Below are 14,156 nucleotides of genomic sequence, written 5' to 3' on the forward strand. Positions count from 1 at the left end.
CTCTCTCTCTAACAAATAAATAAATAAAATCTTAAAAAAAAAAAAAAAGTTTAAAAATGGGCAGAGACATGAACAGACATTTCTCCAAAGACATTACTCATCATCAGGGAAATGCAAATCAAAACCACAATGAGATATCCCCTCACACCTGTCAGATGGCTAAAATAAGAAACACAAGAAATGAGTGTTGGTGGGGCACCTGGGTGGCTCGTCAGTTAAGTGTCTGCCTTCAGCTCAGGTCATGATCTCAGAGTCCTGGGATCAAGCCCCACGTGGGGTTCTCTGCTCAGCCGGGAGTCTGCTTCTCACACACCCTGTGCCTCCCACTCATGCTCTTTCTCAAATAAATAAAGCCTTTAAAAAAAAAAAAAAAGAAAGAAAGAAAAAGAAAAAGAAAGAAATGAGTGTTGGGGAGGATATGGGAAAACAGGAACCCTTCTGCACTGTTGGTAAGAATGCAAACTGTTACAGCCACTGTGGAGAAGGTATAGAGCTTCCTTAGAAAGTTAAAAATGGAGTTACCCTACAATCCAGCAATTGAACTACTGGGTATTACCCAAAGTATAAAAAAACACTAGTTTGAAGGGATATATCTATCACCTCTATGTTTACAATTATGGAAGCAGCCCGTGTCAATCAATAGATGAATGGATAAAGAAGATGTAGTGTATATACAATAGGATACTATTCAGCCATAAAAAACCCTGAAATCTTGCCGTTTGCAACAACATGAATGGAGCTAGAGTATAATGCTAAGCGAAATAAGCTAGTCAGAGAAAGATAAATACGGTACGATATCACTTATATGTGGAATGTAAGAAACAAACAAATGAGCAAAGGAGAAAAAAAGTGGGGGAAAGAGAGAGACAGACCAAGAAACAGACTTTTTTTTTTTTTTTAAAGATTTTATTTATTTGACAGAGAGAGATACAAGTAGGCAGAGAGGCAGGCAGAGAGTGAGAGGGAAGCAGGCTCCCTGCCGAGCAGAGAGCCCGATGCGGGACTCGATCCCAGGACCCTGAGATCATGACCTGAGCCGAAGGCAGCGGCTTAAACCACTGAGCCACCCAGGCGCCCAAGAAACGGACTCTTAACTATAGAGGACAATCTGATGGATACCAGAAGGGGAGGAGGTAGGAGGATGGGTGAAATAGGTCATGGGGATTAAAGAGTATATTTACCATCATGAACCCTGAGTACGGAAGTGTTGAATCACTGTACTGTATACCTGAAACTAATATAACACTGTATGTTAACAACACTGGAGTTAAAATTTAAAACTTTTTAAAAAAAATTTAAAAAGGAGTAGGCTGACAACCCAGCATTGCAGTTAAGAGTAGGAATGCCCCCTCCCTTGGTGCCCAAATCATCTATCTAGAAAATACTTTTGGGACCACAGCTCATTCCTTCCCCAACTCACACATATACACATCCCTGGTTGAGAAGCTGCTCATATCTATGAGCCCCTACGCCACAAAATCCCAGATTTGCCTATAATTTCAGGGGTCCTGAAAATCCCGAAGTTCAATCATAGATCACAGATTGACAATCTCTGCAGCACTGAGAAGAAAAAGATATTGAACAAAACATTAAAATGGTAGTTTCTATGATTTCAGAATGAATTTGAACTTATTTCAGTTTCTAAATCAGAAGCAGGTTAAGAGAAATCTAAAGTAGTCACCAAAGATACATAATTATGTGAATTGCCTAGCAAGGATATAGAAATCACTATTTACTGAAACAGAAAAAGGAATGGAAAGAATATGGGATTTAAATCAGAAGACTTGAGTCAATTTTCAGCTCTGTCACTCAAAAGATAAGTCACAATCTCGTGGGCATAAAAACACCACCATTTACTTCACAGGGTTGTAAGGATCACATGACACTCATGCAAATGTTTTCTGATCACCTATCAAGTAAAATACACAAACCACAGATTCAATAAGCAGCGTGATACCATGGTAAAAGAATGACTCTCCTCATGTCTTCATTCAAAGATTTATGAAGTGCCGAAGGACGTATCAGGCTCTCAGTACCCTGGGGAGACCTGAGTGAACAAGACAGAAGTGTTCTCTGCCCCTCACTCTGTACAAGCATGAAATATTACATGCTATGGCTGGAAAAGATGTTAGGAGAGCGTATATAGAAAGGGCAGAATAATCTGTCTTAGAGGAATGAGAATGGCTTTCTGGGGGTAAAGGATAAAACTTTAATGAGAAACATCTAAACAAAAGACAGTGTTTTCGGGGCGCCTGGGTGGCTCAGTGGGTTAAAGCCTCTGCCTTCAGCTCAGGTCATGATCCCAGGGTCCTGGGATCAAGCCCTGCATCCGGCTCTCTGCTCAGTGGGGAGCCTGCTTCCCTTTCTCTCTCTCTGCCTGCCTCTTGCCTACCTGTGATCTCTGTCAAATAAATAAATAAAATCTTTTAAAAAAGATATTAAGGGACACCTGGGTGGCTCAGTCGGTTAAGCCGCTGCCTTCGGCTCAGGTCATGATCCCAAGGTCCTGGGATCGAGTCCCGCATCGGGCTCCTTGTCCAGCAGGAAGCCTGCTTCTCTCTCTGCCTCTGCCTGCGACTCTGCCTGCTTGTGCTCTCTGTCAATAAATAAATAAGAAATCTTTAAAATATATATATATATATATATATATTTTTTTTTTTTTTTTAAAAGAGTGTTTTCACAACTGAGCGAATGTGTTTGTGTGTGTATGAACATTAGTAGCACAGACCCACTGGTGGGTCAGAATGGCTTGAGGTGACATGGCATAAATGAGTAACTATACCATGGTATGCAAGCCCCGTAAGAAAAATGGATTTCACTGGAACAGTGTAATGAGGAACCATTTAAAAGTTTGGTTTTTTTTTCTTTAAAGATTTTATTTATTTATTTGACAGAGAGAGATCACAAGTAGGCAGAGAGGCAGGCAGAGAGAGAGAGAGGGAAGCAGGCTCCCCGCCGAGCAGAGAGCCCGATGAGGGACTCGATCCCAGGACTCCAAGATCATGACCTGAGCCGAAGGCAGCGGCTTAAACCACTGAGCCACCCAGGCGCCCCCCCATTTAAAAGTTTTAAATTTTAAATTTAAAGTTGCCTGCCTCTCTCTCTCTCTCTCTCTCTCTCTCTGCCTGCCTCTCTGTCTACTTGTGATCTGTCAAATAAATAAATAAAATCTTAAAAAAAAAAAAGTTTTAAATGGGACAGTGACATGAACAGATATGCAGTTCCTAAAGAAAAAAAAAGTAGGGGGCATATAGTAGCCATTCACTATTATTAAGAGGTATTATTATAACCACTATTTAAAGAGACCATAATAAAAGTAACCCTTACTCTAAAAATCAAGAAATGGTCCCAGCCCTGGAAGATGTCAAGGTCCAGTGAGGGGAATAAGTATCTGAACAACTAACTTTAGTAGTACAGACATACAGGGAAGGACAAAGCATCACAAGGGGTGAACTGCAACTCCAGATAAAGGACAATTTTAAAAAGGAAAGAAAAAAAAAAGAAAGATGATATTCCAAGCATAAAGAACAGCATATACAAGGACATGGAAGGGTGAGTACGTATGAACAGCCTGATGTGACTCATGCACTGAATGTGTAAGAAACACTGCCGGGCATGAAAGTTAGATAAATACAGAGTACCTCCCAAGCCATACACTAAACGCTATATAATTAAGAGAAGTCTCTGTGATGCTACAAGAGGTTCCTACTGATCACATCTGTGTTTTTAAAAAGATAACATCGGAGTTTAATAAAGGATAACATGAAGGGGGAAAGAATGGGAGCAAGAAGGACAAACAGAAGGTTGTTACAACCATTCTAGCAAGAAATGACAGGAGCTTGAATTAAAAATGGCTAAGAGGAGACAATGTGACCTATTTAACATATAGGACAAAAGAAATCTCAGGTGCTCCAATAAATACCAGTTTTTTAAATTTTATTTTATTTATTTGACAAGAGAGATAGAGCACAAGTAGGCAGAGAGGCAGGCAGAGCTTGGAGAGGGAAAAGCAGGCTCTCCGCTGAGCAGGGAACTCCATGTGGGGCTCAATTCCAGGACCCTAGAATCATGACCTGAGCCAAAGGCAGACGCTTAACCAACTGTGCCACCCAGGCACCCTGAAATACCACCTTCTAAGGGAAGGCAGAATAAGAATGATCAGTAAGAGGCACGGGGAAATCAAATGATTCAGAAGAGGATGTGGTCTCAGACTAACAGAAGGAAAGACAAGGAAATTTCAAGTACATGTTCACACATTCACTTATATATAGAAAAACACACACATACATACATGTAAATATATACATATGTATATGCATGGATCTATAAATACATATGTATATATTTATATGCACGTATGTATATAAATATGGATATATTTACAGTCTGCTGACAGCTCCTACAAGCCATGCCCCAGTAGCCAAGGCTTCTTCATCTAAAGCCCAGATCTTCGTTTCTAAATATCATTTTCCATTACAGGAACCAGAGCTTCTTGGACAAATGGCCAATGCCAGAGCTGGGTAAGGGAAAATATATGATAAGCCTGGAAAGGCATACTGTACCAGATTAAAAAAACTAATGGCAACATATCAAAATCACACAGAAGAGAACTTAAAGGGTCTCACACTGGCCAAACGAGGACAATTTAAGCAAATACATAATGAAATTAATGGGTCACAATTCACTGTGTAAAACAAGAATCCATGAGGCTCTGCAGCGTAACTTGGGTATCAGAGGAGCTGTGGTTGTCACACTCTACAAGATGGGTTTCCTGAAGCTGCCAGTTCTTGTAGAGCTCATCAAATTGAGGTTGCTCCAACCAGATCTGCAGTTGGTAGATTTAAAGCAAATCTTGTTTTTGAGGAGACTCAGAAGAAGCTTGAGAGGAAGAGGAGCAGTTTGGGAAGAAACTATTATTCTTGCCTTTAAGGTGAAGGATGGCCCTGGGGGTAAAGAAGCCACCAGGGAGGTGGATGTGAACAGCAAAGGATCAGTGCTTCCTAACTCACAGAAGAAGGCTGAACACACAATCACAAAGGCTGACCTGGACGTGCTGGCTTTAATGAGCAGCAGAATGAATGCTTGTCCGTCTTCTTTCAAGGCAGATTGAAAATTACTGGCAACATGGGTCTGGCTATTAAGTTACAAAGTCTTCAGCTTTAGCCGGGCAAAGCTAAACTGTGAAAAACTCCCTTTGTCTATCTTTGTCTATCTTTGAAAATTATGATGAGATATATAAATATATATGCATATATTTCATTGTCAGAACTTAAAAACTACACGTTGGCAAACAGTATGTGATTTGTTTTTATTTTTTATTTTTATTTTTTTTTAAAGATTTTATTTATTTATTTGACAGCGAGAGAGAGATCACAAGTAGGCAGAGAGAGAGGAGGAAGCAGGCTCCCTGCTGAGCAGAGATCCCGATGTGGGACTTGATCCCAGGACTCTGAGATCATGACCTGAGCCGAAGGCAGCGGCTTAACCCACTGAGCCCCAGGCGCCCCTGTGATTTGTTTTTAATTTTCTTTTCTAAGTAGGCTCCATACCTATTGTGGGGCTTGAACTCATGACCCTGAGATTGAGATTTGCACGCTCCACTGACCGAGCCAGACTGGTGCCCTGAGATTTGTTTTTACATGGTTGTGACCAATTCTGTTCTTCCTAAATTTTGGGTGAACAGAGCCTAATGGTGTACTACTGCTTTGCTGAACTGCATACAACAGAGAATAAGCTAATACGGTAATTATATGGTTTGGATTAAAATTGAGTTTCAGAATAAAATTGGGAAAAGCAAAATCTAAAAGCTATGTAAACAAAAGCTCTCAATTTGCTTATAAAGTATATATAAGGGTCATTCTGCTGAAGATTCAATTTAAGTTTTCCTTGGGAAAACTAGGGAAGAAACACCAGTAGCTGGCTGGTAATTAACATGATGCACTTAATGTTCTCCATCTACTCGCCATTAATAGTTTTTTTAAAATTCTGTATTAAAATATTTAAAAGTTGGGGCACCTGGGTGGCTCAGTGGGTTAAGTCTCTGCACTCAGCTCAGGTCACAATCTCAGGGTCCTAGAATCAAGCCCCACATTGGGCTCTGCTCAGCAGGGAGCCTGCTTCCCCTCGCCATCCTTTGCCTACTTGTGATCTCTCTCTGTCAAATAAATAATTAAAATCTTAAAAAAAAAAAAAAAAAGATGTTTAAAAGAAAACCTTTAAATTTTGCATTACATGCCATCAAGTGGTATTTTCTTCCCAAATCAAAATAAATGTGATCAGAATTTGGGGGGGGAATATCTATAGCTGAACACAGGCCTATTTTTAAAATAAAAAAAAAATTTTCTTAATGGGTTTCCTTCTTGAAAAATCAGTGTAGTTTTGTTGTTAAAAATTAATGAACAGGGGTGCCTGAGTGGCTGAATCAGTTAAACATCCAACTCTCAATCTCAGCTGAGGTCTTGATCTCAGTGTTGTGAGTCTGAGCATCGCCCCCCTCGCAAATTAACTGAACAAAAAAAGTCTGCTTTGAGATCCACTTTTTAAATTATAATCTCATATTTAACTAAATATGTCAAGCTCTCAGTCCTTTGTCATAATTTTCTTTCTTCATATAAGTTGAACTACCCATATTTATCTTTCTTCCTAGTTTTTCTAATGCTGATGTGATTCCTTATATCAGTAAGATACAGGGTAAAATAATGCTTTTGGAATAATGTTTAATAGAAAATTAAAATAGCAGCACAGACACACACAGACACACACAGACACACACACACACACACACACACACACACACAACAAATAACCAAGAATCCATGAGTCTAAACTTAATCAACAAGTAAGAACCACATGGGAGAGCAGGAAAAGTTCTTGCGTACAAGAGGGTCAACCAAAACATACAGAAGTTAAAGTAAAGATGGGTTAGAAAATCACCACTTGGCAACCATCACAGTTTTAAATTATTCAGGCAAATTCACCAGACGTTGAAACTAATGAATAAATTTGATAAAAAAACAGAATATTTACATACTTCCAAAGGTGCTCCTCTATGATACTTTTTAATTATAAGGAGAAAAGAGTAACTTTACACTGGGAAAACCTGGCAGACACCACCTTAATGAAGTGATCAAAGCTGACGATGCCAATAATGGGACAAATCAACATCATGTGGACACAATTTAATACTCCTCACAAAATGTATGACCTGAATCCAAAAGAAAACTTCAGATAAGCCCAAGCTGAGGAATATTCTAAAAAACTCAAAAATATTTTAAAAATTTAAAGTTTATAAAAGGCAAAGAAAGACTGAGGAACTATTCCAGATTAAAGGCTACTAAAGAGATACAACTCAATGTAACACTTTGGCTCAGATTCTGGATCAGAACATTTTTTTTCTTTTTTTCTGCTATAGAACACATTAGGTATACAATTGGCAAAATTTGAATGAGATCTGCTGGTCAGATAATAGTATTAAGTCACTGTATTTTGCTGGTTTTGATAAATATATTGCAATCATAAAGAAAAATGTTTTTTTTTTTTTTTTTTACAAAATACACACTAAAATATCTAGGGGCAATGGGAATAATATCGTATCTGTAACTTACTCCTTAAAGTTAAAAAAAAATTAAGAGAAAATGATGAAGCAAATTTGATAAAATGTTGACACTGGAGAATCTGGGTAAAGGGATAAGAGGAATCTTTAGATGACTTTTTTCTGCATTTGTCCCTAGAATGTATATACCATGCAGAATACACAGAATAGTATTCTTATAGTTTTCCTGTAAGTCTGAAATTACATAAGTAAAAGTTAACAATATTAAGAAGGAAAATTTATACATTTTTATTATGGTTACATGTAAGATTAGATTACACCAACTTATCTATATTCAGAAAGTCCCTTAAGTTTCCAACTAACCTGATCATGGCCCTGAGGGAAAAACAATATTCTTTAAAGGTCTCTTGGCCCAGTAGTTCTATCATATATATCCTCTCCCATTTCTCAGTCTTACATCCAAATCATTTAAAGTAACTTTTCCTAAACAGAGTCAAGACTTTTTAAAAAAAAATACTTCATGAGGTATAGAAACATAATCATTATGTCTTCAGGGAAACAGAATTAAGACGTCATCTCAAAGGATAAACTGTCAAAATGACTTCACTCAAAATCAGAATGTTTTGGGGCACCTGGGTGCCTCAGTCAGTTAAGCACCTGCCTTTGTCCTGGGATCAAGCCCCACATCAGGCTCCCTGCTAGGTGGGAGCCTGCTTCTCCCTCTCCCTCTGCCTGCCACTCCCCCTGCTTGTGTGCTCTCACCCTCTGTCAAATAAATAAATAAACTTTTTTTTTTTATCAGAATGTTTCAAGCAGCCAGGCTCTGAACTTTACCGTTTTGATCACTTATTGGCAAACTTTACCTGTAAAGGACAAGACAGTAAATATCTCAGGCTTTGTTGGCCATTCAGTCTCTGAAGCAACAACTCAACTCTACCCCCGCAGTGCAAAAGCAGCCATAGACAATATGAAAATGAATGAGTACGGCACCGTTCCCAAAAAATTTTACAAAAACAAGCAGTAGGGCAGACGTGGCCAACCCCTGATTTAGATGAAAGGATTTATCTGATAATAACAAAAGGGACTACTAATAAGTTTTAGACCAGGTTGGTCTTTTACCAAGTCTGATACTTACAAAAAAATTTCGATGAAGTAGTATCAAAAACCATCTTTAGGGGCTATTCTTTAGGGGCAAATTTAAAAAAGGATAATACTGATCCTTATGGATACAGAATAAGCTCAATGAAGGATTTTGAAATTTATTACAGAAATCCAGGGCACGTAATTTCATTTTGAAATGTTGCATAGCAGATTCCACATACAGTATTTGTTACAGACCGAAATTCCAGTAGTGACTCAAAACTTTTCAGCTGGGTAACTTTGTATTTTATTTAAACTTTCTACAAAGAGTATAATGCTTAACTTTCCAGGCAAATAATACATTTGTTGAATTAAAGATAATGTCTTGAGATAAATACGAATAAAATAGGAGTAAGAATATCATTAAGGGTGCCTGTGTGGCTCAGTCAGTTAATTGTCTGCCTTCAGCGCAGGTCATGATGCCAGAGTAGGGATCAAGTCCTGCATCGGGCTCCCTGCTCAGCAGGGAATCTTCTTCTCCCTCAACCCCTCTCCACTCCTTGTGACTTCTCTCTCAAATATATAAAATCTTAAAAAAGAAAGAAAGAAAAAGGTATCATTAAGAATAGTGCAGCTTGGGGCACCTGGGTGGCTCAGTCAGTTGAGCATCTGCCTTCAGCTTAGGTTATGATCCCAGAGCCTGGGATCGAGCCCAGTGTTGGGTTCTCTGCTCAGTGGGAGCCTGCTTCTCTCTCTCCCTCTGCCTTCTGCTTCCCCTGCTTGTGCTGTCAAATAAATTTGAAAAAAAAAAAAAAAAGAACAGTCCAACTTATCGCATATACAGAATGTTGCCCCTAAAGCATCTAATCCAGGTGTAATTATAACTACCCAGATCTCTTTGTAAGGAGAAATGCACATCCTGTAATCTCAGTATTTACAAGAGAGGCTCTGGAATCACTAGCCATCATAATCTACTGGGTATTTAACTGAAACGAAAACTGCCAAATTCATGGGAACCTTACCTCTTCTTCTCATGATCCAAATGAAGACTTTTCCAGTCAAATTATAATTAATCACCACTTAAAACCAGCTGTTTTGCCCTGTGAAGTCTAGGGTAGATTTTCAGCATGAGGGGTGATGTACAATAATTCCTTTTGCGAACAGAAATATATGCACATGTCCCTGCTGAAAATGTAGCCTGGTAAATCTGCATGTGAAAATGAATCCATGCTTATGTGTAGCAATGTGTTAGGTGATGTTTCTTGTTGAGGTCTACTTTAGGAGTCAAAATGTGTAAGCCCTGTGAAGCCAAGGCAGCAGTCCTGTGTATAGAGGTATAGAAAAAGTAGCTCACTTAATCCTTTCTCGCCAGGAGTCGGGATTTTCCCAGAACGACATCCATTGTCGGCAATGGACGCACCAAAATAACGCCGGCGCCAGTGAGTTAACCACCTCTGTCCTCTTTTCACCTATTATATTTTTCATGCATCATCCAACTTCCCAACCATCTTCCTGTTTCTTCACAGAATGCACTCTAGGTTCTTGTTTTTCTTCAGCACGAAGTTGAAAATGGAGTTGAGAAAAGGAGACACATGGTCAGCTGGTGATGTTAACAAGCTCCTTGCTGCCCTGAGAAGCTAGATGGAAATGGTTCAAGTTACAAGGGGGATCATCATCAGATCTGGGAGGACAAAGAGTAATTCATGAAGCTTCATTCCCTTCCCTCCCACCCTTTCTCATTTACTGATGATCCCTACGGTCTGCCTTCACAGCAAAATCAAGATTAAGGATCTGAAGCAACCTCTTTCAGTTCTTCACTCCATCCAGTGTGTAGAAAGGCCAAGTGGAACACATGTCCAACAATGTTACAGTGGCCCCAGAAGGTCAGGGAAGCTTGGAGTGGCTAACCACAATCTTAGATCAATGCTTTTTAGTATGATCTTGGAATCAACATCAGCAACTAACACAGTGCTTGGCAACAGGTGCTTAACAAAGGTTGGTTGAGTAAGACATTTTCTTTTCTGCCAAAGTCTACTTGAACACATAGGTGGAAGTCAGACAGAAGTAGTTAACTCTTTCAATGCCGGGATAGTATGGGTATATAGTAATCACATCAAGTCCATGTGTTTATCTAAGACATGTTCATATTACAGGTTTCTGATTTCAATGTTCTGGTTAAATGCTAGCTAAAAATTTTATTTAAGGACAACCACAATCAAACTTTTGAAATTAGAACCATGGTAAATGTTAATTAGAATGATAGATGAATCAAGAGCCCCAGCACCAATGTGTAACAAAACATCACAGTTCAGTCAAGTAATAACCTCTTTCAGTACTCTAATTCTAGATGGGTAATGATTCCAGAGCAAAATAGAAGTGTAAAGAAGGAAAATCTTATTTGATGGCTTCTTTGATGCTAAGAATCAGATAAATCCAAAATATGAAGGTTAAGAAGGCTATATTTTAAAAGTATGAATAAAATTTTAAACCTCAAATCAAGAGGATCATCAAACTAAGTAGTACTATGCAACTGCTTTGATCTTTCAGATAGGAGGAGGGAGGACGACAAGCAGGGGAAGAAGTAATTTTGTAGGACTCAAAGATGTCTAGAGTGTGAGTTTAAATGACCAGTTATAGCTAACTGAGTTAAGGATATCCCAGAGAGTTATTCATACCACTACCATGACAATAAAAACTACCACACAGAGAAACAAAAGTACTTACTTCTCCTAGATTTTAAGACGGGTTTTTAAGAAAGATGATTATGTCTCATTTCTGAAAATTATGTCAACCAGAGACTTAGCAGGCAGAAGTATACTACTGGGTCTGCCCCCCACCCTTGCTCTATAAAACCATGTCTGTAAGGCCTTTCTATGTCCACTCATGTACATGTTTCCATTCCCACCTTCCTTATGAAGCCAGTCATGCCAGAGGCTCTACTAGCAGTCTCTGAACACAAGAGGGACTTCTTTCAGACTCCTGTGCCCTCACAAAGCAGGCCTTAAATGAAGGTTCACCCAAATGACCATCCCAGCATCTCTTTCAATTTAACTGAAATTCTGGTTCCTGTAGTTCACATGTCATATCATAACCAGATTTACTATAAATCCTTCCTTTTACTAAAGTTTATAAAAAGGAAGGATTTCAGAAGGTTGAGTTAATGATAAACTGTAAGTGGTGGGAAAGAGTAGCATGAATAGGTCAATGAGCTGAAACCACACAATACTTAAAGAAGGGTCTCAACACAGCAAATTACAAATGCCAAAAGTAAGCACAGTGCACAACCAACCCACTACTCATTCTGCTCAGTATAAGGCCAGTTTCATATGGGTCAAATTGCAGGATCTACTGGGTTAGCTTTGTAGTCATAATTGGGGACAGAGAGGATTCAGATGTCCATCTTGCTGCACATAAACCTGCACTGCTGGTTTATCTGGCTGCTTCATTTCTGGCAGAAGAGAGGAACAGAAAAACAGAAGCTAGCAAGTAACCTGTTCCCACGGGGTCCTCAAGACCTGAATCCCAGACCCATATCACTTACAATCAAAATGTAACACCTCTCTCCTAGGCTCATCCTGTTACTCACTTCTGTGTTTATCCAAGACCTGGCCTGGGTTTTCTACAGAGCAAACGCTACACATCTTGCTACATTGTTTAACAAGAGATTATGTATGTATTAAACGTTAAGGGTTCCAGACCCCTCTATTTTTCCTCTAGATAACATCTTTTGTCCAAAGAAATAGGCATTTAAACGGCAGGCCTATTTCAAAAACAACAGGGGAACTGAATACCAACTACCTCCATATAAAGTTATTTTACTGGAACAGAAATTTATGTTCAATCATTTTTCATGAGAAGGTGCTAAATTACCTTGGTTTTCCATTTAATTTTTCATTTTAATTTCTAATTAATGCAATACATTAATTTCCAATCAACTTAAACATTCATTTTTTTTTTTAACCTAGGATCTTACAAAGAATTTTCAAACGTAGAATCATACGTTTGTTTCTCAAAGGATTTCTGGCTTTGTTTTTAATGTAAAGAGCACTTGAAAAACTGAATTCACTGCTGTGATATGCTTTTCTAAATGAAGAAAAGGGAACATCTGTATATTAGTTTGGCTGCTATATCTCTTGCCAAGGTTTAAAAGATGTTTGAGACATATATAATCAGCTGTCAGTAAGAGAGATGGCATTCCATTTTTCAAATAGATGTATAGCTAAAGAAGTAGGTAATTCAACGTAGGATTCGTGGAACTCTAGATGTGAGTAATTCAGGTTAAAATAAACAAAAATGTTTTCTTACCTTTAGGTCTTTCCAACTATCCAGGAGCTTGGTGGCCAAATCACTTATATCTACTGTTTTATCTGGCTGTTCCTGGCTCCTCTCACTCTCCACATCAGATACACCCTCCTCTTCATCCTGGGACGGCGTTTCCTCAGCAATGGTTTCTTCCAGTTTCGGGCCATTGCCCTCTTTGGGCTCTATTTCAGTGTCAGCCTCTGGTTCAGATATGGGTAGCTTACTGGCTTCCACAGAGATTTCACTCTCAACTTTAGATTCAGGTAGCTGTTGTGTGAGTAGCTGTTGTGGCTGTAACTCTTCCTCTTCTTCTACAGGGACGTTTTCTAACTGGTCAAGGTCCTCTTTGCCATCCTTGCCTTCCAACTCACTGGTAGCATCAGAGATAGCACTGTCCATGCTATTTTCACTTATAATTTTAAGTCTCCGAAACATGAGCTTCTTGGGGGTGTCTGTGTCAGCTTCTGTGCTCAGCTTGGTGGAAGGATCAGGTGTGTTGAGTGGTGTATGAGCACGTGACGTATTCTCACTTGAATATCCATCTCCTTCACTCAACTGAGGAATGGCAGTTTTGGTCTGAGACCAGCGTTGAATAATTGGAAGTACTTTGCTTTCCTCCAACATATTTTTAGTAGGAATGGGTAAGTGTTCCAAAGTCTTTATAATCTGATTAAACAAATAAAAAAAAAAAAAGTCACATCACTCTACACAGTTGACTTTTCAAATCTCTGGTTGGGGCTTAGATCATTTTTGGAAGACCTGTCGGTTTTCTTTACTGTCTTATCAAGACCTAAGTCTCTATAACTACAAAAGGGTTAAAAATTATAATACTAGTTGCCTCTAGAAAGGAAGGAAAACTTTTTAAAGACTGACCAGCAAGAATAAAATGTAGAGCAGGTAACTGCTCCCGATATCAAACAGGATCGATTAATATCTTCTATCAGTAGTTCTCAAACCTGTGTAGATCTTTTAAGATATATATACTAGTGGACCTTATCCTGGCTATGTTTTTCTAAAAAGTTTTCCAAGTGACTGTGATATATAGGCTTGGGAACTATGCAACAACATATATTAAAATGATATTTCACCCACAAAAAATGCAGCTATTACTTACCTCTTTTAGCCTCTGATAAATAGCTAACAAAGAAAGACTCTCTCTCTCCAGAGATAACCATCCCCTCCACTCTGGAATCCAAGAATTTCTTCTAAAGTACTCCCCAAT

General features: G+C 38.8%; 1 protein-coding gene and 1 pseudogene across 6 annotated transcripts in view; one reads left to right on the top strand and one right to left on the bottom strand.

Annotated features, from left to right (window-relative positions):
* Positions 1-14,156, bottom strand: part of SETD2 (SET domain containing 2, histone lysine methyltransferase) — a 128,348-nt gene that overhangs the window by 51,701 nt on the left and 62,491 nt on the right. For 2 of the 6 annotated variants that reach the window (XR_006816419.1, XR_006816418.1), the window contains exons 12-13: positions 12,938-13,600; positions 9,987-10,269 (exon numbers count right to left, since the gene is read on the bottom strand). Coding sequence is in view for 2 of the 6 variants with exons in the window: in XM_045990162.1 (XP_045846118.1) it covers positions 12,938-13,600 (663 nt within the window). In the remaining 4 variants the exon portion in view is untranslated. Of the gene's footprint in view, positions 1-9,654; positions 10,270-12,937; positions 13,601-14,156 lie in introns of all 6 variants that reach the window. The other 4 variants (XM_045990162.1, XM_045990163.1, XR_006816417.1 and 1 more) reach the window with 3 other exon arrangements.
* LOC123932735 lies at positions 4,661-5,184 on the top strand (annotated as a pseudogene).

The sequence above is a fragment of the Meles meles genome, chromosome 20 (genome assembly GCF_922984935.1).
Source record: "Meles meles chromosome 20, mMelMel3.1 paternal haplotype, whole genome shotgun sequence".
Classification (NCBI taxonomy): Eukaryota; Metazoa; Chordata; class Mammalia; order Carnivora; family Mustelidae; genus Meles; species Meles meles.